Source organism: Chaetomium strumarium (genome assembly GCF_033439665.1).
Source record: "Chaetomium strumarium strain CBS 333.67 chromosome Unknown B0T15scaffold_6, whole genome shotgun sequence".
NCBI lineage: Eukaryota > Fungi > Ascomycota > Sordariomycetes > Sordariales > Chaetomiaceae > Chaetomium > Chaetomium strumarium.
This window is the reverse complement of record NW_026944434.1, coordinates 2,073,739-2,098,119: the sequence shown is the minus strand read 5'-3', so window position 1 is coordinate 2,098,119 and position 24,381 is coordinate 2,073,739. Positions and strand designations below refer to the sequence as shown.

The 24,381-nt window shown below is 58.3% G+C and overlaps 9 protein-coding genes across 9 annotated transcripts; 1 reads left to right on the top strand and 8 right to left on the bottom strand.

Annotated features, from left to right (window-relative positions):
- Nucleotides 1-256: 256 nt before the first annotated feature.
- B0T15DRAFT_486857 (uncharacterized protein) lies at nucleotides 257-2,637 on the bottom strand (the record flags this gene model as incomplete). The annotated part of the gene is made up of 6 exons (XM_062866388.1): nucleotides 257-534; nucleotides 727-1,081; nucleotides 1,229-1,274; nucleotides 1,372-2,456; nucleotides 2,514-2,518; nucleotides 2,580-2,637. The coding sequence occupies 6 exons, from the start codon at nucleotides 2,635-2,637 to the stop codon at nucleotides 257-259; spliced, it is 1,827 nt and encodes a 608-aa protein (XP_062719220.1).
- A 166-nt stretch (nucleotides 2,638-2,803) lies between these two features.
- On the bottom strand, nucleotides 2,804-4,191 carry B0T15DRAFT_274991 (uncharacterized protein). The gene has a single exon (XM_062863502.1). The coding sequence runs from the start codon at nucleotides 4,070-4,072 to the stop codon at nucleotides 2,999-3,001; it is 1,074 nt and encodes a 357-aa protein (XP_062719219.1). The 5' UTR covers nucleotides 4,073-4,191; the 3' UTR covers nucleotides 2,804-2,998.
- Nucleotides 4,192-4,309: 118 nt separating this feature from the next.
- Nucleotides 4,310-6,076, top strand: B0T15DRAFT_569019 (3-keto steroid reductase-like protein). Its single transcript, XM_062870792.1, has 2 exons — nucleotides 4,310-4,542; nucleotides 4,601-6,076. The coding sequence occupies exons 1-2, from the start codon at nucleotides 4,472-4,474 to the stop codon at nucleotides 5,937-5,939; spliced, it is 1,410 nt and encodes a 469-aa protein (XP_062719218.1). The 5' UTR covers nucleotides 4,310-4,471; the 3' UTR covers nucleotides 5,940-6,076.
- A 1-nt stretch (nucleotide 6,077) lies between these two features.
- On the bottom strand, nucleotides 6,078-7,958 carry B0T15DRAFT_540225 (major facilitator superfamily domain-containing protein). Its single transcript, XM_062869777.1, has 2 exons — nucleotides 7,149-7,958; nucleotides 6,078-7,045 (listed from the first exon to the last, which is right to left on the bottom strand). Exons 1-2 carry the CDS (start codon nucleotides 7,503-7,505, stop codon nucleotides 6,254-6,256), a joined length of 1,149 nt encoding a protein of 382 aa, XP_062719217.1. The 5' UTR covers nucleotides 7,506-7,958; the 3' UTR covers nucleotides 6,078-6,253.
- Nucleotides 7,694-8,662, bottom strand: B0T15DRAFT_274952 (uncharacterized protein). Its single transcript, XM_062863501.1, has 2 exons — nucleotides 8,655-8,662; nucleotides 7,694-8,417 (listed from the first exon to the last, which is right to left on the bottom strand). The coding sequence occupies exon 2, from the start codon at nucleotides 8,335-8,337 to the stop codon at nucleotides 7,882-7,884; it is 456 nt and encodes a 151-aa protein (XP_062719216.1). The 5' UTR covers nucleotides 8,338-8,417; nucleotides 8,655-8,662; the 3' UTR covers nucleotides 7,694-7,881.
- A 1,604-nt stretch (nucleotides 8,663-10,266) lies between these two features.
- Nucleotides 10,267-11,157, bottom strand: B0T15DRAFT_495987 (ubiquinol-cytochrome C reductase hinge protein-domain-containing protein; the record flags this gene model as incomplete). The annotated part of the gene is made up of 4 exons (XM_062867143.1): nucleotides 10,267-10,331; nucleotides 10,404-10,517; nucleotides 10,751-10,901; nucleotides 11,071-11,157. 4 exons carry the CDS (start codon nucleotides 11,155-11,157, stop codon nucleotides 10,267-10,269), a joined length of 417 nt encoding a protein of 138 aa, XP_062719215.1.
- A 1,390-nt stretch (nucleotides 11,158-12,547) lies between these two features.
- B0T15DRAFT_495986 (uncharacterized protein) lies at nucleotides 12,548-13,447 on the bottom strand (the record flags this gene model as incomplete). Its single annotated transcript, XM_062867142.1, has 2 exons — nucleotides 12,548-13,084; nucleotides 13,202-13,447. The coding sequence occupies 2 exons, from the start codon at nucleotides 13,445-13,447 to the stop codon at nucleotides 12,548-12,550; spliced, it is 783 nt and encodes a 260-aa protein (XP_062719214.1).
- Nucleotides 13,448-18,872: 5,425 nt separating this feature from the next.
- B0T15DRAFT_274762 (armadillo-type protein) lies at nucleotides 18,873-22,080 on the bottom strand. The gene is made up of 2 exons (XM_062863500.1): nucleotides 20,264-22,080; nucleotides 18,873-20,091 (listed from the first exon to the last, which is right to left on the bottom strand). The coding sequence occupies exons 1-2, from the start codon at nucleotides 21,979-21,981 to the stop codon at nucleotides 18,993-18,995; spliced, it is 2,817 nt and encodes a 938-aa protein (XP_062719213.1). The 5' UTR covers nucleotides 21,982-22,080; the 3' UTR covers nucleotides 18,873-18,992.
- A 511-nt stretch (nucleotides 22,081-22,591) lies between these two features.
- Nucleotides 22,592-23,727, bottom strand: B0T15DRAFT_401796 (Sucrase/ferredoxin-like-domain-containing protein; the record flags this gene model as incomplete). Its single annotated transcript, XM_062865130.1, has 2 exons — nucleotides 22,592-23,326; nucleotides 23,401-23,727. 2 exons carry the CDS (start codon nucleotides 23,725-23,727, stop codon nucleotides 22,592-22,594), a joined length of 1,062 nt encoding a protein of 353 aa, XP_062719212.1.
- Between the last annotated feature and the right edge of the window lie 654 nt (nucleotides 23,728-24,381).

Genomic DNA, 24,381 nt, shown 5'->3' with positions numbered 1-24,381 from the left:
ACCGGATCCGGATGCGTTTCCCCTTGAGACGACACGTGTCCTCGTAGGTATCACAGTCCTAAACTGGGCAGTGGTTATTGCAGTTCATCCTCGTATAGATGGTTTTCGCTGAGGCTGCCGTTATGTTGGTGGCCAGTTCGGGGGTGGAAACAACCCATGCCTACAGCACATAGAAGACTGAGAAAGTGAGCCTATACACTCGATCTCCTCGGAACTCTTCTCTCTCTCCTTACGTAGTTGTCCCTGCCCTCCTCCTCTAACTTGACTCGCCATGTCCCTGCAAGGAAGGACGCCAGACCATGCACAACTCCCTGTAAACCTCGTTCAGCTCGGCAGACCCAGCACGCGGAATCCTCATCTGAAAGCAATCGAGCAGCTGAAACCCCAGTTTGGTGTACAGCGGGACCGCAACTTCGGTGCTCTCCAAGTAGACCGGCAGTCCGTCGGCCGCGGCCATCTCCAGCACTTTCCGTGTCAGCATAGAGCCGGCGCCCTGGCCTTGGTATCCCGGGTCCGTGCAAACGAAGTTCAACCCTGGACCGGTACCCAAATTAGCTCCGAACTCCAAAATATGATCGCCGGAGAATCGGACCGGTGTGTTTGGGGGCGGAGGGGCAGGGGGAGGGGATGTTGGGAACCCCCGCGTCGAACGGGCCGGGCCGAGGCATAGCCGAGACGGTTGAACGCGGCGGAAGAAAGGGGGCAAAGTTGGACAGCAAAACCTACGGTAACAAGGCTGGTCTCCAAAGCATCTGTTCTTCGCCGCCGTAGCAAGCGCCGCATAGCCGTCAAGAAACTCGCGGTGACATCCCTCCAAGTACCGCAGATCGCCGCTCTCTAGCTTGACTTCCTCGGGGTGAGAAGGCGAGTCCCACTTCATGAATGCCGCGATTGCCCAGGTGTGCGGATCGCGCGCCACAAGCACCCCGCTGGCGGCGTTGCGCAGCTGCTCGGCCGTGTGCTCTTGCAGAAACCCTCGGAGAGACTCGAGGCTTTCGCGGGTGGGGAACTGGGCATGCAGCAAAGGGTTGGCGTTCATCGCCGCCAGGTGGATCTCGGCGATGCGGGGCGCATCGGCTTCCTGGGGCCGGGAGACCACAAAGTCCCGAGCCATCGGTACGGTTCACGATTCGTCGGTGTCAGGGTGGCGATGGAGCGGAAGCTAGCTGGATTAGCCTTGGGTTGCCACGAGGGAGGGACCCGAAACTAAGTGGCGGCGGCTAATGACGGGGCGGGTGGGATCATGTGACAGGTGCCACGTTTCAGCATGCTTGCTCCGAGTGGTTGGCCGGAGTTGCATGGGATGGCGAGCGTTCGGCGTCCATCGGGGTCCCGTTGTCTGATGCATCGGCTGCGAGGGAGTATTGCAACGCCCGGTACGGAGTCTCCACCCACGCAAACCATTCGCCGCCGCGGAAGTGGTGGGCAAGCAATGTCAGCAAATGCTGGCCTGCGCCGCCAATCATCCACGCGCTGCGGCAGTAATGCATCGCCAGAAAGAAGTAGGCAAGAACTGCTAGAGCCTCCGGTCGGCCTGCCTCCAGCATCCGAACGAATGGCCTCTGCAGCATGGCGGCCCAAGAGCACAGGACGTAGGCACGGTCTTCTGGCCTCGGCTTAGCATCGAACACCGACTGGACTAGGTCGATCGCCCTCTGAGTTGCTTCGGCCTCCTCGGCATCTAGCGCGGACGACTTGATTCTCTCCCGGATCTCGTCGCATTCCCGTCCTTCCACGTTATCAAATTGATACCACCGGGGCAGGATCTCGTCGAAGACCTGCTTGAGCTCGGTCTTGCGGCTTAAGTCGTCCCAATAGCCGTGCATAACGCTGTGCAAGCCGCGATGCAGGCGCAGGTATGCCACGAATCGCGCGAAGGCGGTGTCAAAATCGGGATCACGGTAAGTTAGGGTATCGCAGAGGGCGTGGAATCCGAGTACACTCGAGAAGATGAAGACCGGGACCCGCTTCTCGGCCGAGTCTCCAAATACGCTGACGTCAATGCAGTTGAAGAGTGATAAGGCGCGAGTCTGGAGCTGGGTAGCGAGAGTGCGATAGAAGGATTCCTGGCTGGGCCGGAGGATGCTGAGGTGGTGCGCCGAGAGGGCAAGGAGCGAGTGCATCACGTAGGGCTCTCGGAGGCCGTTGGCCATGATGACATCCCTTACAGCGTTGCACGGCAGCACGTGAAGGACCGGGTCGGTAAGGTAATGGTGTAATAGCTCCATGTGGACCATGTCAACCCTCGAGTGAGGCTCCTCTCCCAAGGCGAACGGATGAGGCCCCGGAAACGCTGTCGGCAGCGTTGTCGGGGTGAGATCATGTCCCGGAGTCAAGACTTGCGGACTGGCAGAGCGATTGGACGGTGAATGTTCCGCACCAAGCCGGGGAGTGGGATACCGGCAGTCTCGTTGAACTGTTGTGCAGTTTATGCATTGCGGGCGAGTTTCGTCACACTGCGAAAGTTAGCTAGGGGTGTGCCGGGACAACCAAGACTTGATCTGATACCCTACTTTGACTTGAGAGTGCCCGAGTCAACAAGAATGCCACGTCAAGTGAAGAAAGACATGTTCACTCACTATGGCGTTTCTTGCACTCGAGACACCCATTCCGGGACTTCCTGTGGCTTCTGCGCATCCTCCTCCAACGTGCGGCTGCGCCGACGTTCTCTGGGATCTTGTCTGTTTGGTTGCTGCCTCACAGGACCCCCTCCATACGAAGACTTAGGGCGAAAGCACGATATATAGTTACGTGGCTCTCACGGGTCGAAATGAGGCCCAACTCGTAGTTACCCCTTAATCTGCGTCTATATGGAGGCACAATTGCTGTGACTACGCGTCTCTGCTGCCACAGCCACGCTGAGGTTTGATCGATTTGCGTTGCCAAGGGCGGGCCAGGGGTCGGCACGAGGAGAAGCACCCCTCCGGAATGAGTGGGGCGGGCACCGGAAAATGCCGAACGACCTGAAGGGCAGAACTTACAACGGAAGGAGTTGCATTCATGTCACTTGCGTGTCGTCTAGCGGGGGCCTGTCCCAGCGATGTCTCGTTCTCGTATTATTCCTGTCCTGGCTCCCGCGTCCAACGAAGTCCACGACCCAATCTCGCACTCGACGGGTCTTCTCCAGCTGTGGGTGGACGCTCCCTGTAGATGACAAGTCGGATGTGCTATAATATCCTTGGACGTCTTGAGAATCCAGTCTCAGTCGGTAGAGCAAGTGTACCTTTGTCAGGTTTCTTGACAGGCTGCAGCCATACACCTTGTTGGCGAAGACATTCAAGGCCACATTCTGCATCAGGACGATGTCCCGTGGCCGCAATCCTGCAAGAGCACTGTTGGCGACGCTGTCGGATGGGAGCCAGTAGGTTATAGCGAAACCGGCCTTCGTCTCATCCCCAACGAGCACCTCAACTAGGTGTTTCGTGGCACCCCAGCGGGTCTTCACCGCCCGGGGCCGTGAGATGGAGATGATACCTACAATCAGGTTGGAGGTCATGGTCTGCGGTTGGATCTTGACAAGATACGAAGCCGAGGGAATGTTCCTGAGATCACTGAGAAGGTCGCTCCCCCGGAATACCAATGGCTCCTTGACAGGTCCCTCTTGCGTGCCATCTCCACTCCAGGAGGTAGTGCCGTCGCTGAGAAACGACGCTGCCTGTTCGCTCGACTGGGAGATCAGTTGGGATGAGGAAATTCCCTGGTGAGCGATCATGGAATGCTCGTAGAATTGACTCAGGGTGCGGTCACCGTCCTCGCCGGTCAAGGTGAAGGTCAGAGACGTAGGGGTGAGAAACTCCGGACTAGGCCCGAAGACGGAGTCCCTAGCGGTGTCTCCAAAGGGAATCGCATGCTGCTGGGAGAAGCCTGTCGGAAGATACGCCTTGTCGAGGGAAAGTGATCTCCATACGGCATATTCTGGCGTTGAAGAAGCCGCCAAACGCAGTGGTGTGGTTGTGTTTATGCGGGCGAACCAGGCGATAGCGTCTTGAAATTCGGAGAGCAACCCGCTTGAGCTCCAGTCAAGGACGTTACTCTCGGGTGCGCCGGTGAATATGAGGACCTTGCTTGACATGCCGCCAAAGCCGTATGTGGAGATGTCGATGTCTTGAACCAGAAGACGAGAATTCAGCCAGCAAACAGGGCTTGAGAGTTGAGATGTGGCAATGATCTGGTACTGCCCCGGGGTGAGTTGAACAGGAACTTGTTCGAGGGAAGGACAGGGTCCTCGGGTGGGAGAGCCAAGACTTCAGGCCCACACTCGGAAACCCAATGGAGTGGGTCCCTGTCGTGCAACTTTGGATTTTGATGATGATGCACAACTGCTTCGCTTCTTCCAAACCCTCCCACTGGACACTGAACTTCCTCCCAAGATCACCCCCAGTCTCTTGCCGCTGAGACAGCGGAGATGCCGTAGCGTCCCAATTGCTGATAGGAACTTCGCATTTGTTACACCGAGGTCGGCAGCCGCACAATGGCACGAGCACCATGGGACGAGGTGCCAGCCCACGACACCTTGTTCGTCTTGGTAACAGGTGGCAATAGGTAAGGTAGAAGTCTCACCGAGGGAAAGATCGTGTCGTATCTGACGTACACGCTGTAGCGGAATTGGCTTTGGCATCGGCGAGCGCCTGATCGACGAGTTCCTCACCACGCGATCCCTCTCCTCGCACCTTGTTTTGATCCCAACCACACGAAGCCTCAAAAAGTCGCAAGAAACGATCAATGCTCTCCGTAAACACGCCAAAGAGTTCGCCGTCACATCGAACGGCCTTCGGGCACGCGGAGGCCCAAACTATGACCCACGGCAAACGACTCGGCGGGTCCACATCCTCAGCGTCCAGATCGATCTGTGCAACCTACCCTCCGTTCGGCGCGCCGCAAACCAGCTCGTCTCCGGCACGCTTAGTAGCCCCAGCGACGATGGCGACTTTGTGTCCCTCACCGACGTCACGATCCCGCGCTTAGATTCCATCATTTTCAACGCCGGTATAGGGGGGTGGTACGGGCTTGATTGGCCCAAAGTCTTCCGCCACATCTTTACGCAGGGCCTGATTAGTGCCACGACATGGCCCACCTTCAAGGGCGCATTGGGCGGGCATGTAATTGATCCTATCAAGGGGTCGAAGGGAGAAGACGGCCCAAAGATGGGCGAGGTCTTCTGTGCGAACGTGTTCGGCCATTACATCTTTGCGCAGAGGCTGGTGCCGCTCCTTACCCGGCCGGCGAGCAGCACCCTCCCGCCCAGCCGCATCATCTGGGAGTCGAGCGTTGAGCCGGATTGGGAGAGCTTCTCGCCGGATGACTTTGAAGCGATCGAAACCAAGGCCGCCTACGAGTCCACTAAGCGGTTGACCGACCTCCTCGCCCTGACATCCACACTGCCCTCCTCTAAGCCGTATGTCAGCAGATATCTCAACATCGACACCCAGCAAGGCACTGCCAACAGACAACCGCCAACCCGGCCAAAAGTCTACCTCGTCCACCCGGGCGTTGTCCAGACCACACTGTTCCCGCTCAACGCCTTCATGTACTTCTGGTACACGGTGGTCCTCTACATCACCCGCTGGCTGGGGTCGCCCTGGCACCCGATCACGGCCTACAACGGGGCGTGCGCGCCCGTGTGGCTGGCGCTGCAGGAGCAGGGGTGGCTGGACGGGGTGCACGCCGAGCGCATCAAGTGGGGCAGCAGCACGGACTTCTGGGGCGAGTGCCGCGTCAAGAAGACCGAGGTGGACGGCTGGGGGTGGGAGGGCAAGGTGGAGGAGATGCTGCACCTGAAGCAGGAGCACAAGCTGGCCGGACGGAAGCCCGGGGCGGTGGATGTTACGGAGGAGAGGCTGGCGGAGTTCAAGGAGCTCGGGGCGAACTGCTGGAGGAGGATGGAGGAGTTGAGGGAGGAGTGGGAAAGGAGGGTTGATGCCCTCGAGAACGGGCATTGACGAGTACTAGGGTGGTATGAGATATAATCATATTGTTAATACCTAATAATGATTGACGGTGGGTGAGTGCGCTCCCTCAACCTAGCAATCACTCTTCATACGGGCGGTTTTGGGTTGTACAATGCACATGCATGTATACCTACTAGTAGGAAGCGTACATAATCATATCGGAATCTTATCCTCAGACGCCAGAGTTATCCATTATGATTCGTGATATCCAACGTCCATATTTGCAGCCCCAGACAAATAAAAAACGCCATTAACTCCCAGCGTGACCCGTGCGTGGCCTGCCACTCGGCCCACCACCCATCCACTCACTTGCCATCCTCGGCGCTGTCCCCGCTGACCCTCCCCTCCTCGTCCGACCTGACCCTCCTAAGCTGCAGGTTCTCCTTCCTCCCAAACAGGCCCAGGCACAACGGCAACGGCACGGCCGCCAGCGCCATCACAGCGGCGAAGATCAGCGCATCGTGCATATTCGCAGGCGGATCGCCCTCTCCCGGATCCGCCTTCAGCGCCCCGGAAACCACAATGAACACGCCGCCCAGCAGCTGCCCGCCGCTCCACGCCAGCGTCGACGTCACCTCGGGACTGATGGGGTGCGTCAGCTCGACGAGGTACTCGACCACAACGGGCAGCAGCGAGAAGGACGCGGCGCCGAGCACGGCCAGGACCACGTAGGGCCCCGCCACGCCGCCGCCGTCGTCGTCATTTCTGGTGGCGGGCATCCAGACGAAGACGAGGTAGCACAGGCCGATGAGCGGCACGGCCACGCGGATGGCGAGCAGATACGACTTGGTGCGGTCGATGAGCGGGCTGGTCACGGCCGAGGCGACCAGGCCGACGACGATGAGGATGGCGCCGGCGATGCCGGCCTCGACGTCGTCGTAGCCGTACGGCAGCAGGATCTGGTTGAGCAGCGACGAGGTGGAGTTGAAGAGCCCCACGTAGATGGCGAAGGGGATGAAGAGCAGCCAGAACTCGACGTGGTTGAAGAGGATCGCCGTCGACGCGCGCAGGGACAGCTTGGCCGTTTCGCTGGACGGCGCGACGGGCGTTGGCGGCCGGGCAGGGATGAAGAAGGAGGGAACGGCGCAGACGGAGGACTGGGAGGGTTTGTCACTGCTTGTCAGTTGCTATATACCTACACTGGTACTGGGACACCCGCCGCGGATTGGATTGGATTGGATTGGATTGGGGAAGACCTACGATGATGGACACGTAGAGCACCATTCGGGAGATGTCGCTGGGCTGGCCGACCCAGAACGGGACGATGAGCTGGCCCAGGGCGGCGCCAAAGGGGTTGGCAAGACTGGTCAGTGCCGTGGCCGCCACTCGCCCCCGGTTGCTGAACCACAGGTCCGAGTAGCGTGAGGGCGCGGCGAGCACGAACGGCTGCGCGAGGCCGGTCAGGATCTGGCCGAACATGACCACGCCAAACAGGCCCCCCGAGCCCGAGTGCGAGCCGGCGAAGCGGATCCAGTTCCCGACCAGGATCAGTGCCGCGGCGGTGACAATGGACAGCTTCGGTCCCAGGTGGAGCACATAGATCACCATGGGCGTCATGAAGGTGAAGGCGAACAGAAAGGCCGTGCTCAGCCAGTTGACGATGGTCTCGCTGGTGTGGAAGTACTTCGCCGCATGGCTGGCGACAGGCGCAAAGGTGAGCCACTATCCATGGATATCTGGTTAGTCAAACACACAAAGGTCGTTGTCTGTCTTTCCCCTCGGAATGAATTGAGCTCCATACCAAGTCGGCATGAAGCCCGCTCCCAACAACATTCAGACACGCCAGGCCATGAGATTGGCTTCGGTAATAAGAGAAGCTAACCTATGCATGGTTTCGGGGCGCTGACTGAGCACAACCATGACCAGGGAGCCGATGATATAAATATAAATAAGTAGGGGCGGATCCTTCAACCCAACGAATAACCCCCTGAGCTTACGGGGATGAACCACGCAGACGGCACGGCTGACGAACAGGAGATACACTTACATCCCAACTAACAACAATGTTGAGCAGCGTCAACTGCACCAAGCCAAACCATCGCCGCTTGTACACCTTGTACTGGGCCGCTGTAGGCGCCGTGCCCGTCTCCACCACGCCGGAGTCCGCGCCGGCGGCATCCGCATCAGCCGACACGGAGCCGAACGGGGCGGCACGCGGCCCTGCGCCCGAGTCTATCGCGTGCGTCCCCAACGGGCCCATCTCCACGTCGGTCGGAATCCTGCCGGCAGTAGTCCCGTAGCTGACCGCCGTGACACCGTTGTCGAAGCTGACGCCATGACCATCGCTGTCGCTGGGCCGCGCGGCCGCTGTCGTCGCCTTCTTGGTCTCGCCGGCCTCGTCCCCCTTCAGTTCCTGCCACGGGTGTGTTTCTGACGGCCAACCGCTCATCGTCTCAATGCCCGGGGAAGTCGCGTGTGCTGCCCTGGTTGTTTGAGCTGCTGCTGTCCGTTGGCGGTCGGCCCATGGGGCTTTGGTCATCGGCGTCAGCGCTGAGCATTCGCCGAGCATTTATCCCCTAGTTCAGCCGCCAGCGCACCGGATATTGGGGGCGTTCGAGCTGATGAGTTTCCGACCCGGCGCTGGAAAGTCCGATCCGTCCGGTCTGGGGCTTGCGCCTTCCTGATTGATCCCTGCTGCGATCCTTCCTCCTTACCTACCCAGCTTTACTGGCAGTCCTGGTACTGGTTCCGGGTACTGGTGCCTACCTTACGGAAATGAAACAGACACGATGGATTGGTCTTAATTGAGCCACTACTAGTATGTAAAGTTCAACCACTGAAGATGGCTCCTGCGGACGGGATTCAAGTGCCGCGACCGCCCACGGGTCTTGGGTTCTCCCCGTCCCGATCTTGGCAGGTCGGAGGCGCGCTGGAACAAGGAACATGGGAATTGGAGTCCGTCTCCGCACCGCCGTGCCATTGAAGATGATGGTGCGTAGTATCAGGTAGAAACACATGACCGGCTTCCGGATCGGGCTGTTCCAGCAAGCCAGTCAGCGGCCTCTTAACAAAAATGTCTTCATGTGTCAGCCGCGGCCGGCGGAAAAGGAGCCACGGGTGGCTGTTTCGAGAATTTACTGCCGACCGCTCCATTACTACAGTACGTAGTAATAAAGAGTCTCAGACCACAAACTTATTATTATCCATAGAACGAAAACAACTCTTGCTTGAGGTTATGTGCGTAGAAAGCAAAGGTCGGACCCACATCGCATCCAAAGAACCACCGTCCTGTAGTTAGGGACTGGTAATTAGTACTGTAGCAAGAGAAGGAATCCCTTTCGAACCACCACCACAGGTACCCCATGAATAAACACCCCCCAACCCCCACAACCTGCAAGTCATCGTCCGCGTCCAAGCGAGACATGGATTGTAAAGCATGCAACGTACTGTACACACTCTATCCTACCTACGAAGGTATGTCCTGCGCGGGGGGTTGGAGAGGAAGGGTTCAGTCCAAAGCAGTCCACCACGGTCAGCAACAACCAATAGCAGTCACAGCAGCCCTACGGAGCAAAGCCCCTCGCTTCCTGTCAAGAACCCCGCGGCAACCACATGCAAATCGGCCTTGACGTTATCAAAACAACTCAGCTGACCACTAGGCACCGATAGCGAGACGACACACAGTCTATAGTATCTGTACACATGCCTAAGAGGTGTATGTAGGGTAGCAAGGCATTAAGTAGTCAGTTATGTGGGCAGCCCGTTTAAGAAATGCTGCCAGCCGAAAGGGGGCTAGGCGGGATGGGTAGCTAGATTGCAAGGACTTCAGCATCCGTCGGTCGGCCGTGAGGGCATGGCCTGCATCCATTTTACCGATGGGTTCCTTGCCTTAACTACCTAGGTAGATCAGGCGGGAAGAGCAGATCCTCTTCAGGCGCAGTTGGCGCGCATGCAGCTTGGTCAGATAGGAAGCTGCACCGTTCACTGACCCAGCCATCTCCGAGACATTGACACTGGAAACGTGGTGGCGTTTGAGTGACCTCCGTTCTCTTGCGGCGTCGATGACGAATGATGGGAGGGTAATGATACAACAGGTCCAGATCGGACAGAAGTCCGGCGTTCGACCCCAGACCGTCCCAGTTATACACGTTGCTGCTTGCTCCCAGTGTCCTTTGGTGTGCGCCCGTCTCACGAAATGTGTTGTCTTGCTCCCCCCGGCAAACAAGGAAACCTAGCCCCTTCACTCGTCTATAGGAACAACCTCCCTCTATGGACGCCATGTATACAAAGAGAAAACGCTTGGACCGTCTCGTTAGGGGATGCTGGCTCTGATTGTCGATCGCGGGACGGGCACATCGATGGGGGTGCGGGAACCGATTTATTTGAGGATGGACCAAAGCTTGGGGGCGGCGCACTGGGTCGCGCAGTGGGCGAGGTGGAAGACTGTGTGTGGAGCAATATAGAGTCAGCAAATCTACATTGACGTTTCCGAAGAAATAGTTGGAAGCAACATACACTCCTCAACGCAGTCCTCCTTCGCACCGCCCTCGGCCTGCTGGTTGGTGACGCGCTCGACGCACTCATCGAAGTGGTGCTTCGCAGGGGCGCATTGTTTGGAATTCCGGCACTCTGTAACACAGATCATCCCCATTGTCAGCCTTCGTTCGGTGGTCTTGATGCAAGAAGCGGCGGCCGGTGTGGCGCGGAAGCTGTCCGGTCATCGCGAGCTTGAGCTTGTGCTAGAAATGGTGTGCAGAGCAATGATGCAGTCCGCAGGGACCGCAAAATGCCTCCGCGATGATCGCCTAGCGGCTCGGAGAGCTGTTCGATCGGGAGAGCGCCAGCGGTATCGGGTGACCCACCTTCCTCCAGCTGTTCCTTGGGGTCAACGACCTCCTCCTCCTCTTCCTCCTCTTCTTCTTCCTCCTCCTCGGCAGCAGGCTCCTCCTCGGCGGCGGCCTGGGCCTCTGTGCTGGCTTCCTCCTTGGTGGACTCGGCAGTGGTCTCCTCGGTCTGTAGATTGTTACGCAGCCGTCAGCAGCTGTTTCACCGGCTCCTAGATCTCCCCCAAGCTATGCATGCAGTAGCCCGGCAAGCTAAGGGACGGGAGGAGACTGGATGGCTGGCTGTCGTCCCCAGCAGAGAAGCAACAAGCCAGCGGAGAAAGTGACGCATAGCATACCGATTCTCTCGCGGGAGCCTCGGCGTCGGCCGTCGCCCAAGGCGTGGCGGCCTCGACGAGGTCGGTTATGGTGTCCCAGAAACCCATGGTTGATCAAGCCGGGGAGGCGGCGAGCGGTGTCAATGGCAGAATCTTTGGCAGTTGGGCAAGGTGCGAGCAACAACGACAATCGCGCGACGTTGAAGCCTCCAGCGAAAATCCGGTAGGCGAAAACCGCCCGAGCTGCCAATTGGTCTGTCCTGATTGGTTATGCTGCCATCCGACTTGGCTCCGGGTAATCCCGCCTGTCACGTGCTCTGATGACCGGCTTCCGGTGCGCTGTGCCCGGAGCTTGCCATCGCACCATAATAATAACCCCGACCTCCTGAGAGCTCAGTGCTGCGTCACAAGTGCAGCACGGGATGAAATCCACAATACTTCAAGGATAACCTGAAACACAGACGCAGCCATTCATGATTCTGGAATCCAAACACCCTAAGTCAACATAATCTGCCTTAAAATAAGCTCGGTCATACAGTGGGCAAACAGGTCGATCGGGAACCGTCTCCAAAACGGGCTCGACCATGGGTCCTCTAACCCCGCCGCCGAATGTTGTGTAGGACGACGGCGGTTAAAGATCTGGCCGGAGTGCCTCCAAGTGCCGGTGGGCAAAAATCCTAGAACAGATAGTATAGACATAACCTCGAGATACCCGTAGAATCTCCACCTAGAGTTGCTAGATTCTATCCCGTTGCCTCTCGTTCACTCCGTCTTCCACGTCTTGCTGAGTGCTCGGTCAAGCCTCAGGACGGTACCCCAACAAGCGACCGAGCCGTGGTAGTGGATGCCTCCCTGTCTTTTCTGCCTGGTGTCGCCATAGTTTTGGATTGTTCACGGTCTGCTGGACCGAAGTCTCGGGCTGACCGTCCCATCACAAGCACCCATCGATCACCCCAAACTGGTGACCCGTTTGGATGCTGAGGTGCCTAATGCGGACATCCGATATCTACTCCCACTTAGCTAGCAAACAGTCAAAGGGGGTCAAAAGCGTCGATCTCCGAGGCTGTGGTATCGTGGCGGACTTTAGGCCGGTATCAGCCACAAGAAGATCCTGTAATGACGGGAATCTCACACGCAGGAACCCGCCTTCTCCTGTTCGACAGCACCCAAGCGACCGAGATTCAGAACACAGAATGGTGATAAATGCCGACCGCAGTCCAAACAGAGCATAGCGCCTCTTCTTCCCAATCCTCATTACTCATATGTACACACACACAGCTTCATCCCCCGCCAACCCCGCCCCCCTCCCCAACCAAACCACATGTCCCCGTCTCAAACACCACCCAAATCATGACTGACGGTATCAAGAGGCCGCAAATTTCATGCAGAAAAAGCTGAATGACAGAACAAAAACCGAAGAATGGAAAGGAGCCATGAGAGAAGACAGAAGGTAGAATGTCCCACAAAGTATGCTCAACAAGCCATCCCCGCAAACCCTTCACTGCCTCTCTGCTTCCTCCCGCATACGCTCCTCGTACCGCATAGCGACAGCCTGGGTCTGCGCCTCTACATAATCCGGGGGCGGCTCGTCAGGCGCGGGTTGCGGCGGCTGTTGCTGCGTCTGGGTGCTGGCTTGTGCATGACCGTCGCCGGGGGCAGCAGCGGCGGCGGCGGCGGCGGCGGAGGAGGAGGAGGAGGAGGAGGAGGGCGACGGTCCCTGCGTACCGACCTCGTACGGCGGTGGCGGCTCGAGGTTCTGGCCCGGGATCAAGCCGAGTTCCTGGGCGTGGTGCAGCCGCTCCTTGAGCCACTCGAACTTGGTCTGGAAGTCGCTGTGGCCGCCATCCCGGAAGGCAAACTTCACGTCTATCCGGGGGATGTGCATGGGGATCCCGCCTCCCGGAACCGGCCTCACGGTGCCGCCCCAGCTCCAGGGGCCAATCCAGGACGAGTGCACATGCGTGTCGCTAAAGTTCAGCACAGGCGTGAAGAAGGACTTGAAGTCCTCGCTCGGTCTGGCTGGGAGGTAAATTACCTGCAGAAGGGGTAAGCTTTAGCACCGAGCAGCAGGTGTCTCCCGCCGGAGAAGAAACAGGGGGGCTCCCGGGGGTGGGGGCAACGGAAGCAGGGCGTGGAAGGGTGGTGAGCTTACCCGCTCGTTCGTAATGTACGCGATGCCATTGTCGCACTTGAGGGAGAACGGCTCGGCAATTTGAAGCTCGCGCGGAGTTGAGATCTCGAGGCTGACTCTCGGCCGCGAGGTATGTAGAATTTTCTCTCCTGGAATGGGCACAATCTGACCATCCCGAGTCAACATGACCCAGCTATCCTCCTCGTCAGACTGGGAATGTCGAAAGAGCGTCCATGTGTGCTGCTCGGCCAAGAACTGGTCGGCCATGATCCGGCAAGAGACGGGGCGTAGACGATGTGGGGCCAGGGGCTTGAAGGGGGCATCGGGCAGGCAGGGGGGGGGGGGGGGGGGGGGAAGGGGGAGGGGAGCCAGTTGGCGGCTACTAGGGAGGACTCTCGCAAGACAGAGGCGTCATGGGCGAAGAAGAGAGTCGCGAGGGCAGTATGAAGAAGAGGGCACGGCGGGCACGACATAAGAGAGAGGGTGGCCGGGGACGTGGGGAAGAGCAAAATCATATGTACTCACTTTATTGACATATCGAGGAGGCGGGTAGCTGGCCGCGCAGCGCTGGCCCGCAGAGGAGATGTTGTCTGGGTGTCCCACAGAGAGCCGTTCGATGGGGTCTCGATTCGTCAGATTTGCTGCTCGCTAGCACATCCACGGCGCAGGGTTCACGCAGTTTTAGCGGCACAGGAGGTGTCAGCGACCAGACCAGTGCGTCCTCCGCCAGTGCCGCTTGCAGCAGGCCCTGCCGGGCGAGATCTGAGGATGAGAGTCTTTGTGGGTAGGTAGTAAGTAGTATCTGGTGTGGGCCAGATTTGCTGGAAGTGCTGGCGGCCTATACTTTCCTTCCCCTCTTGGTCTTAGGAGCCTCTGCGCCGGGCGCCGGGATGTCTGGGATCCCTGAAGAATCGATGGAGATGCGGGACTTAGATGCGCCTCGGCCAACCCAACCTCTGGAACCCGCTCTGCCGGGCCTTGCTGGGTGACTTTCGGTTGTGACGTCCTGACAGTGCTCGAATGGCGCCGGCGTAAGCGAACGGTCTCGGCGGGCGTGCAATGGGCAACACGGAACTTCGTTTAGGTATGTCGGCCGCAGGTTCTCTTGCTTTGGCGTGGTATTACCTAGGTATCGGTCCCGGAACGTAAAGGTGAGGGATGGACAACGCTTTCCTACAGTAAGTTCCCACGGCCAGGATGGATAGGTGCGGGCGTGCAAGCCTGGGTTTCCTGGACCCCGCGCTAGCAACTTGAAGTCGTGCCCCCCGCAGTCGAGCTGTGGGTCGTCCGTGCAACGGGTCCTGAGCCGACGCACAGTCTTTTATTGACCAAGCTGGGTCGAATGGGAGGACAGAAAGACCAAAAGAATAGACAAGATTACATAGGGCAAGAGATAATATACTAACAGAAGACTTGAGTAGTTTTGACGGTATCCGTCGGAGAAGCAATTGAGCATTAGCTGTGGTACCTACATAGAGAAGCCAAGGAGCTAAAATGGAGCTGGTTTAATGTACCTTAGTGTATTGTACACTGTATTAAGCTGGGTAAGCACAGTATCGCTAGATGGCTGCTTTAGTCTAATTAGCAAGGGTAGCTCGTCGCTGCCAATCAAGCTTCAACGAATGTTGTCTCGTCAATGCTCCTGTCCGCCATATGTGATGACAGAATTGGCTCGTGAGACATGAAACGGAGACGGGACGGACGCGACCTCCAAGTGGTTTTCTTCCCGACGACCACGTCGAGCTTCGTATCGTGCTCTTTCCGCCTTCTCGCTGCATTGAGTTTGCGCGCGGCTGCAGCGGCGCTGTTCCACACCTCCACGACCCTTCTTTCCCATGGGGCTTCAAGTTCTTGAGAAGACACTCGCCGCTTCAGTTTAAGTTCGGTACACTATGAGGGTGTATACGGACGAAATTGAAGTTGTCAGTTCTCGGCACACCGGCCTACCGGATAGCGATTCATTGATGTCGCCGCGGGCTGGCATGTGCAGAACCAGGCGTGGCAAGGCCGCGCCAACCTTGGCTTCCGACTGCTGGGCCAGCTGTCAACGAAGCGCTTGGAGCCATGTTATGCTGCCGCATCATTTGCCCACCGGGCCCCGAGTCCCTATTCCAGGCATATTCAGGTACTAGTATGTGTGTGGCAACAATGCTCGCTCACCACTCTGCATTGGCACTGAGCAAAAAGGCATGCAGGAGGCAGTGGACGGACGTCTCCTCCAAGGTAAAAACAACAATACTCCGGCGCTCAGCATCAATATCTTCAGGGCTCTGACACAAGACTAGCGCTCCGTTTGAATCCGTAAAAGAAACAGGGCCGGGATGCGAATGTTCCGTGGCCACAACCCCAGCAAACGAGCAGGCCCGCCAGTGAGCACTGGTCTTCGTCGCCGCCTGTCTGCTCCGCCAGTGCATCTGGGCTGTTGCCGGTGGCACGCTCAACGGTAGCGAGCCGAGCCCACAGCTATGCACTGCTCATTGTTGGGGGTACACAGCATTATTATCGAGGTAGAGTGAATCCACGTTAGGGCTAACCCGCATGACGTATGCAATGAACGAGTTAACGTTATTGATTATCCGGCTAGAATTGCACATCCCAATGAGAACCCCAATGAGCCGGCGGCCCTGGGTTCGGCAACCTTCTCGCCGCCTATCAGTGGGCGCAATCGCACACCGAGCCACAGGGGTCAGACGAGGCACTTTCCCGAAGCGTCCGGGATTCTCCAGCCCAGTTGAAGGCTTCACCGCCCGGTATCATGGAGGAGGCGAGCAAGGGTTTGCGCCGGCAGGTGGGGGGCGACCGTCGCCCCGATGCCTCTCCGACGACATCTGGACATGCTCCTAGATGGACACTATTAGGAAAAAGGTTCGGGACGAGAGTTGGCGTGTAGTGCCTACCTAAGGTACAATACCTTAGGGATGGGCTGCCGTGACAGTCTTCCGGTTTCCCATCTATGCATGACGTCTCCCGCCTTCAGCCATCGTTCCACGGCCGATCCTGGCCGTACACCAGCAAGGGTCCTCGGTCCTCAGCATCACTAGCAGACACAACTGACCCGTTCCTGCTGTTGTGCCAGCTTCCACCCGCCACCCCGCAAGCTGTTCCTTACACGGTTGCCAGCCCTTCGGTGGCCCAGACTGCAGGGCGGCCTGGTCTGGTTGGTCTATCGGATCTATCACATCTCAGTCCAGATCCTCCTCCAGGGGACCGTCCAACGGCACTTGGCAATCCAACATGACGGAACCAAGTGTCTCCTGTGGCTCGGTAGCTTTGTCGTGGCTGATACCGCTTCTGGTTCTTCTCCCCGGCTATGACTAGGCCGTGCGAGCGAGCTGCGTCCGCATCTCCTGATCCCCCCCTGACTACTGCAATATGCTTTGAATCATCCACTTCTCCTCTTATATCGCCTCCAATCGCATCCAAGCAAGGCAAATGTCTATGCGCACCGCCTGCAGCCCCTCTCTCTCCAATTGCTTCCCAAGGCCGGTTATGCGTGAAGCTTCTCAGCATTTGTGGAGTCAAGGCAACGGGATCTCAGAGAGGACGGCGATGTCCCCACTATGTCACCCTCACCACCCTCGCCCAATCCGAAAGGTCCCCTCGCTCCGCTATGACGGGCTTTGATGAAGTCTCGTCTGGTCAAATTCCTGCTTTCCCGAATCCATGAGGTCATGATAGCAGCACCACAGCTACCTATCTTGTGGTCGGTTCTCATTTAGACGGCGAGGATTGGCACACTTGTGCGGTGGCTGGACAAGTCCGTCTCCAGGAATTATGCAGCATGATCATCAGGGTTGGCCGCCAATGCTTTGTACCGTTGGGACTCGGGACAAGAAAGACCCCTGCATCCAACCTCATTTCCCGGAAGTTCAGCTGCTCACGTGTGGCCACAATACCTTATGCATGGCTGACATTGGAAAGTGGACAGGAGAGCTGTTCGGAGACTCGTCTCTATAAGATGTGTCCTCAAAAACTCGCCGAGGACCAGCAGACGACGGCCGGCAGTGTCTAGCAGGTCATCAGAGAGGGGCCTTAGCTCGTGCCAGCGACAAGGGGTTCAGTACCCCGAACATGGGAGGAACGAGCGGTTGCCACGGGGCTCTGGGTCCCTGCCCACCGCCTGCTCGACAGCAAATCACGACTGCCTCCGCTTTTCCACCACTAACCCGGGCCAGAGGTTGGGATGCCGGACAGTCGCGCATGCAGGCTTGGACGCTCACTGGGTTGGGGTCTCTGGGGAAATAATGAGAGGAAGACGCCGAGAACGCCCTTCCACTGAATAGTCTCGAAGAGGCCCCAGGATCCGCGGACCGACCAAGCCAGCGGCGCTCAGCTTGAGGCAGAGACTGATCGGCCACCGGGAACTGGCCAACGCTGCTTAATCGCATATCCGTGGATGAGCCTTCCCCTGACTGTTCCAGGTGGTCAACTGGCCCGTTTCTGCGGCCGGCCTTCTCCACGTCTGTTACGGTGTCCGCATTCCAAGCTTCTCATCCGGGGAGGTGACAGTAGTACGGATAGTGATCGTGAGTACCTACAACCTAACTATTTGCTCAGGAACACACCGACAACCGCCAAGGCCACTGCCAGCTGTTGATTACTCTTCGGGAGGTCATACCTCGTGACGGAACACACTATCCCATGACTCTGGCCAGCCGGGGCGCCGTGTGATTGGACGTGTCCCGAGATAGCAGGGCTCGACAAAACGGGATCCCTAAAGTGGCAGTACAGTCCTGACTGACGTTGATGGATCGCACGTCGATGGAGGGAGTGGGGAAGACAAAGGAATGCTGGCATGATATGCCTAGGCCAGGTAGTCAAGTCCTGCCCGGCCACCTGGGAGATGAAGCGCTGGTCCTACAGTAGGTGCCAGAGCGATCTCTACTCTTATTATGCTCTGCCTTTCAGCTTCCGTCCATCTCTCCTTTGTTGTGCATGCCTTACATGCTGTACCGTTTGAACACTGCAGTCGTGGCACGCTCCTCCTGAGCAAAAAGAACTGTGACAGATCCAACCACCCTTGTGTTGTGTGCATGTGCCACCCTTACTCTGCTCAGGGGGGAGGCTAGGTAGTAAAGTGCTGGTCCTAGCTGTCAGAGCAATCTCTACACTCATGCTCTGCTTTTCAAACTTCCGCCCATCTCTCTCGGCACGTTGTCCATCATCTGAGTCAAGATTACGTCATGTGCTGAGAGATCGTTGGGTAACACAGCAGGAGGACCTCACATCTGTGAAGTGTGACTCAAGAGAGAGAGAGACCATCAAGATTTTCTTTCGTTATGCATACAGTCATGATATTCATTATTCTCTTCTTTCCTGACAACGCCCCATTGGCGGACATCTCTCGGAAAGAGCGCCATGATGACAAACAGAAACAACATCGCACCTCCTTTGCTCCCTCCTTGCTCCCCCAATCTCTCCTGAGATTGAGGTACAACATCAGACCCAAAGCTAGTGGGGTGTGACAGAAAGGAAAAACCCCAACCAGAATCAGCACGCCCCAGTTGTTATGCAATGAATGCCCGCACCGTCCTACTTCGTCCTTTCTGACAGCAGCGATCGAGATCCCCATAAGAACCGAGACACGCGGCTCATCGTCACTGCCATCCCTTCAGTTTCCCTAAATGGCCGTAAGGGACCCGTGTAGCCCCAGCCCAACACCAAATATACGGTAGAAATGACAAGCCCGAGATCCCGCTCATCACCAAAGGAATACGGTGAGTGAATGAGGGATGGCGAGGCTGTACAGGTTGTTCCGTCTTTCCAACACGTTCCAGCATCTCATTGTCATCTCGGCCAGTCCCTCCCTCTTTCATGACAACCACGGCTCATTAGCCCTCTTCACCCCGGAGAGCCTGAAATCCCCATCGCCACCCGCCCCGACGACAGGCGGCAAGCCAAAGTCAAGCTTGGGCATCTCAATCCTGGGCGGGCCGGCATCCTTATTCTTGTCTCCCGCACCGCCGGCCTTCTTGGCAGGCGACGCACTCCTGCTTTTGGCAGCGCAGCTCTCCGGCGGCGGGCCGTAGCGCACGTCCCGCACATCCCAGCCGTCCTCGTGCGCGGCCGCGACCCAGGTGCGCAGGCCGTCGTGGACGGCACCGTAGAACTTTTCCTTGCACAGGCGCAGGCTGCCGCCGAGGCAGCGCTCCCACCCGGAGATGCGCAGGTCGGCGCGGAGCGCGTTGCGCTCGGCCGCTGTGGGCCCCGTGCAGGCCAGGATGGCGTTCATCAGGTCCAGGTGGCTGGCCAGGTAGTTGGTGGCGTCCCACTCGACGCCGCCGACGTAGGGCGCCGCGGGGACGGGGGGCCGTTCCTGCGGAAAGTGCCGGGACATGTAGGCGTATTGGTTTTCTGTATCGCCATTGTCCCTTAGTGAGAGGTCGGTATTGTTGTTGTTGTTTTGGTTGGGGTTGGACGGGGTTCTGGTTGTTAACCTCCCCGCGCTGCTTAACCCAGGCAGCTCGGGAGAAGAAGACTTGATGTCGGCGGCAGGCAGAGCAACGATGTTGAGGTTGTGCAGGAAGATCCAGAACACCTCCTTGGTGACGTTGACCACCTCCTTGCACCACACGCGGTAGGGGCGCTCGCGGCGCATCTCGAGGACAAAGTCGACCGGCCGATCCTCCTCCTTCGGCTCCGGGTCGCGCAGGTAGCCCAGCACGGCCTGGGCGCGCGAAACCCGCTCCTGCGACGTGGCAGCCTCGATGTAGGTGAGTAGGATGGACGTGATGATGTTGCGTGTCGTGAACTCGCTGGGACCCTTCTTCTCGGGGTCGAAGATCATGTGCAGCAGTGCCGGAAACAGAGTGGTGTGGATCGAGTGGAGGTACTGCAGAGCCATGTCGGTGGTGCAGAGGGCTTTGAGACACAGCAGGTTCTCGTGCAGTAGCGCGTCTTCGTGCTCCTCCCTGAGAGGTGTATCAGCCAGGTACTCGGCAAGGGAGGCGGAGGTGGAGGGAAGAGGGGTGTGCATCCGGGGACTCTGGGGCCCAGGAAATATGGTGACACCGGCAACCTGTCGGGCCCCTTTCCTCCAGAAACGAATCAGAATCAGAATCAGAATCAATGTTCGAAGCTTACCTCCACTCAACTGCCATGATACGGTGTAACAGCTCCACGATCTCCTTCATGCCGCCCTGCCGGATAAACTCTTCTGTCCACGCAACCGTCTCGTTGCGGAGCAGCAGCCGTAGCTTGTGCAGCTTGCCCACCTCGACCACCTCCGGCTGCTGCACCTTCTGCAGGTATGCCACGAAGTCACCCGGCAGCTGCTGGCCTTTCACCTTCGCCAAGAGACTGTTACCGTAGCCGGAGGGCAGGAGCCCTGGCGACGGCGGCTCGCTCACCAGGCTCTCACTTGATTTCGTCCTGAAGTGCCGGCCTAGGCTGCTGTCACCCTTTTTCTTGGAGGGGGAGGGCGGGTTTGATTTGTTGCCGCTGCGAACGAGAGTCAGGCTCAGACCCCGGCCGTGCTTCTTTTTGTCCTTCTTGGTAGGACTCCCGGTGCCGTCATTGTCCCCCTGCTGATCCGAGGCAGCCCCTCCTGGAGCAGGGCCGCTGGCTCCCGCCGTGACGTTGCCGTCGTGCGAGGGTGGTCGCTCCAGCTTGGCCTGCATCTCTGCCCAATCCTGCCGGATAAGCTCCATCTTGATGGTGTCGCTCAGGTTCCGCATCTTGTAACGCTGGTTCTCCGGGATGTTGCGCCGGTCTAGCATGGCCTCGAGATGTTTGTCGATGTCCTTGGGGTCAATGCAGGGCATCTCTGGTGCAACCCTGGCAGCAGGCGCCGACGACTTGCTCCTAGATCCCTGCGATGATGCTTCAATCGATGGTGTGTTGTTCTTCCCCCACGTCATCCTCTTGGCACGGCTATTGCTGCCGCCGGAGCCAGAAGACCGCGGCGTGTCATCATCTCGGCGGGTCACGTAGGCCTGGAACGACTTCGGACGTGGCTTGTGCGTTCGAGATGACGCCGAGGCGTCAGTCCGTTCCATCCAGGGATTCCCGCTTCGGATGGGAGTCTCAACCAGGGACTCTGTTCTCGGGGAAGGCGGTGCAAAGTGCTGGGACGCGAACTGCGCGTAGATGGGGGGAGGCGGTGGCGGAGGCATATTGGCGTGGTCTCCGCTGCCCACCGAATTCGGCGGCGATCTGTTTTCCTTGTCTTTTTCTCTCGCAGCATCGCGGGCAGTATCGCCCTCGTCCGTCAGCAACTGTTTCAAGTTCTTGATGGACTTCGGCCGCAGGAGCGACACCAGGCTGGTCGCTGACTTGGCCTTCTTGGGCTTGACTGGCGAGGTGCTGCCATTGTCCCTCGTCCTGGGCGGTTTGCTCGAGTCTCTATCCCGCCCGCCAAACGCCCTCAGCGTGGTTCCCAGCCCGCTCTTCGTAGGTGACGGCGGCGCCTGATCGCCACGGTCACACGTCCTTGGTCTCTCGGGTGACCGCTCCTGCCGGTTCTGCTGCAGCTCGCTGAGGGCGTACGCGTATCGCTCAGGTTCCATGGCCGCTGCCGCTGCCGCGTCGAAGCCGACGTGGAACACGCCGCTGCTTCGACTAGGCGCAAGGCTCTGCTGGGACATGTGAAACGCTCGGGTTGTCGCTAGCGGCGTGAGAAGAGGGGCTGGTGGCAGTCCCGATCCGTCTGAATTGTTCCGCTTGTGACCGCCGCCCATGAGCGAGCGCAGGACGGATGACTTGGATCGCTGGTGGTGGCGTGGCTCGGAGTCTGCTGTCGTTGGTGGTGGTGCTGATGCCGGAAACCCGTGCACGGTATTGAGACCAGCTATAGAAGACATGGCTGCGGTTTGAACGCGCGTTGCCGTGACAAGACACTATAGCCCGGGAGCCCGCAAATGTCTCAGTAGTAGACTGGGAGGGCGCCCCAGGGAAATGGCAGTGCCGATGCGAATGCTCACGAAAAATGCAAATGCCAAAGTAAGATCCCAAAAAGTACAAAACCCGATACCGAAAAGACGCCACGGAGCCACTGTCGGATGCTGCAGGTGCTGTACTGTATTATGCCATTGCTGTCGAAGCCATGGGAATCCCAATGGTTGACTAGGAGGACCGAGGTCGTCCGCGTAAGCAAAAGGTTCACCTTGCTGTTAAAAGCTGAAACAGATGGTGCACACAGAGAGATGTTCCAAGTTGGGTCGAATTGGGCCCGAGCGAAGTTCCTAGTAGAATGACACAGTTGTTTACCGGGGCGCGTTGCTGAGCAACACATCCTTTTCCCTGGCACTGCAGCCAACCCACTCGCTTGGTCTGCCCCGCGGTTGCCCCCCCCACTTCCCCGCACTTGGCATTTTGACAGCCGTTGGGCAAACAATTGGGGAAACATGGAACAACGGTTTCAGCAACACAAATTTCTTTCTTCACGCACTATAGTGACACCCGGACAGTACTTCACCAACTCATCAAGCCCTTCTCTCGGTCAAACCCACCCCTTAGCTGCCGTTTCGGCTTGACCACCTTCCCCTGCAGCACCGTGAACTTGACAATCCCCTCACAGTCCTCCGGCCGCACCCTTGCTAACCAGATACACTGCGCCGCTCCAACATCCCCTTCTTCTTCAATCACTTCCTGTTTCGGCAGCACAACCTCTTGCCCTTGCTTCACCACCTCCCCGCGCTTCACATTGTCCAACCCAAATGCATCCCGCCTCCTGTACACCATCACATTGGCGCTGTACTTGTGGCCCCCCACGTGGCTGATGAAGTATATCCCCACACCGCCAGGCCGCTCGTCGTCCAGGTCCCGGTACAGCCCCAGCGGCTGCAGATGGCGCTGGAACTCCTTGCGCAGCAAGGGCGCGCTCTGTCCGCAGCGCGCGTCGCGCGTCTTCTGGCTGCACAGCAGGATCAGGGCGCGATGCGGGCAAGGCCGGGTGGTCAGCTCTCGTAATGCCGCAGGCGTCGCCTCCGGGAGCGGGGCCTCGAGGGACGGCGGGATGGAGACGGGCACGAGCGGGGAGGCCGTGGTGGGCGCGTTGGAGATGATGGAGGCTATCAGGGTCGGAACGGTGGCGGGCGTCACGTTCTCGATGATGGTAAAGGCCGGGAGGAGAAGGACGGTGGTGGGTTCCGAGTAGGAGGTCGTGTGGTGCGGGGTGGGGATGTTGGATGCTGAGAGCATCAGGCGCTGGTTTCCGAGTGTCTCTTGTCAGTAAGTAGCGAGAGAGGGAAGATAGGTGAGTGGAGGAGGGCACGACAGACCCCGTTGCTCGGCCCTTTGGCGGCTCCGATTGCCTGCATGACGCTGCCCTTCTCATCTTCGACGTCGCGGACCCAGTCCGTCTTGCCCGTCGCGACGAGCACGTGCGTACTCCACCCCTTGACGAATCCGTAGAGGTCGTCATCCTCATCAATCTTGAAACTTTTGGGGTACTTCACCGAGCAACTGTCGCAATCGTGATCACAGTCCTCGCCGTCGACAGCCTTGTCGACCACGGGAAACAACTCCTGCAGGGCTGCTTTGTGGCCTGAGTTGCCGATTGCTAGCGCCTTGGCGCCGTTGACGAGTGATTTGAGAGCGGCCGCCATTACTGTTTGATTGCGTCTTCCTGTCGAAAGCTGTCCGGCCGTCTTGTCTTGTTGAGAGGGGAAAAGAATCGCGATCTGATGAGGTGCCCCAACCCGCCCGCGGGACCGGACGTCACTGCAAAGCGAACGGCCGATGCCGTGGGTGCCGGCTTGATTTCGGTGATCCCTCTCGGAGCTAACGGGCGAAGAGGTGGGGCGGGCCGCACCTTACTTTCACCCGCCAACCGGCACGAGGCTTGTCAGGTGTGGTTAAACGGGAAAAGAGAAGGGAAGAATAGTGTACGCCTGCTGAAAACGGAATCCCATCGACAATGACAAGGCGCAACATACGCCAGAATGTTGATCGTTGTCCTGGGGTCTCTACACAGTTGCTGGAATTCGGGGAATGGTGTAATTAGGTACCTAGTGCGTAGGTAAGATTGACGCTGCAGAAAGCCTAGCAGCAGCCCTCGTAACGCCGAGCGAATATGTACCAGGCGGATGTACTTCCCCAACAGCAGTCAGCATCCGTGAGCACAGCCCAGACATTTGTCGGCTAGCCACAGGCTCATGACGGCAGCTTGCGCGGACATTGCGTAATGATCCGCAGATAAGTTGCAGGCTCAAGCGAGTCAGGGGCCGATGTGGGAGCTATGTACAAGGGGGGTCCGTTGG

Coding starts and splice junctions, on each gene's coding strand:
- B0T15DRAFT_274991 (XM_062863502.1), bottom strand. CDS start 4,072: ATGTCAAGCAAGGTCCTCATATTCACCGGCGCACCCGAGAGTAACGTC.
- B0T15DRAFT_569019 (XM_062870792.1), top strand. CDS start 4,472: ATGGCACGAGCACCATGGGACGAGGTGCCAGCCCACGACACCTTGTTC. Junction 4,543..4,600: donor TTGGTAACAGGTGGCAATAG/GTAAGGTAGAAG, acceptor TACACGCTGTAG/CGGAATTGGCTTTGGCATCG.
- B0T15DRAFT_540225 (XM_062869777.1), bottom strand. CDS start 7,505: ATGACGCCCATGGTGATCTATGTGCTCCACCTGGGACCGAAGCTGTCC. Junction 7,046..7,148: donor TGCTCTACGTGTCCATCATC/GTAGGTCTTCCC, acceptor AAACCCTCCCAG/TCCTCCGTCTGCGCCGTTCC.
- B0T15DRAFT_274952 (XM_062863501.1), bottom strand. CDS start 8,337: ATGAGCGGTTGGCCGTCAGAAACACACCCGTGGCAGGAACTGAAGGGG.
- B0T15DRAFT_274762 (XM_062863500.1), bottom strand. CDS start 21,981: ATGTCTTCTATAGCTGGTCTCAATACCGTGCACGGGTTTCCGGCATCA. Junction 20,092..20,263: donor ATCATGGCAGTTGAGTGGAG/GTAAGCTTCGAA, acceptor TACACCTCTCAG/GGAGGAGCACGAAGACGCGC.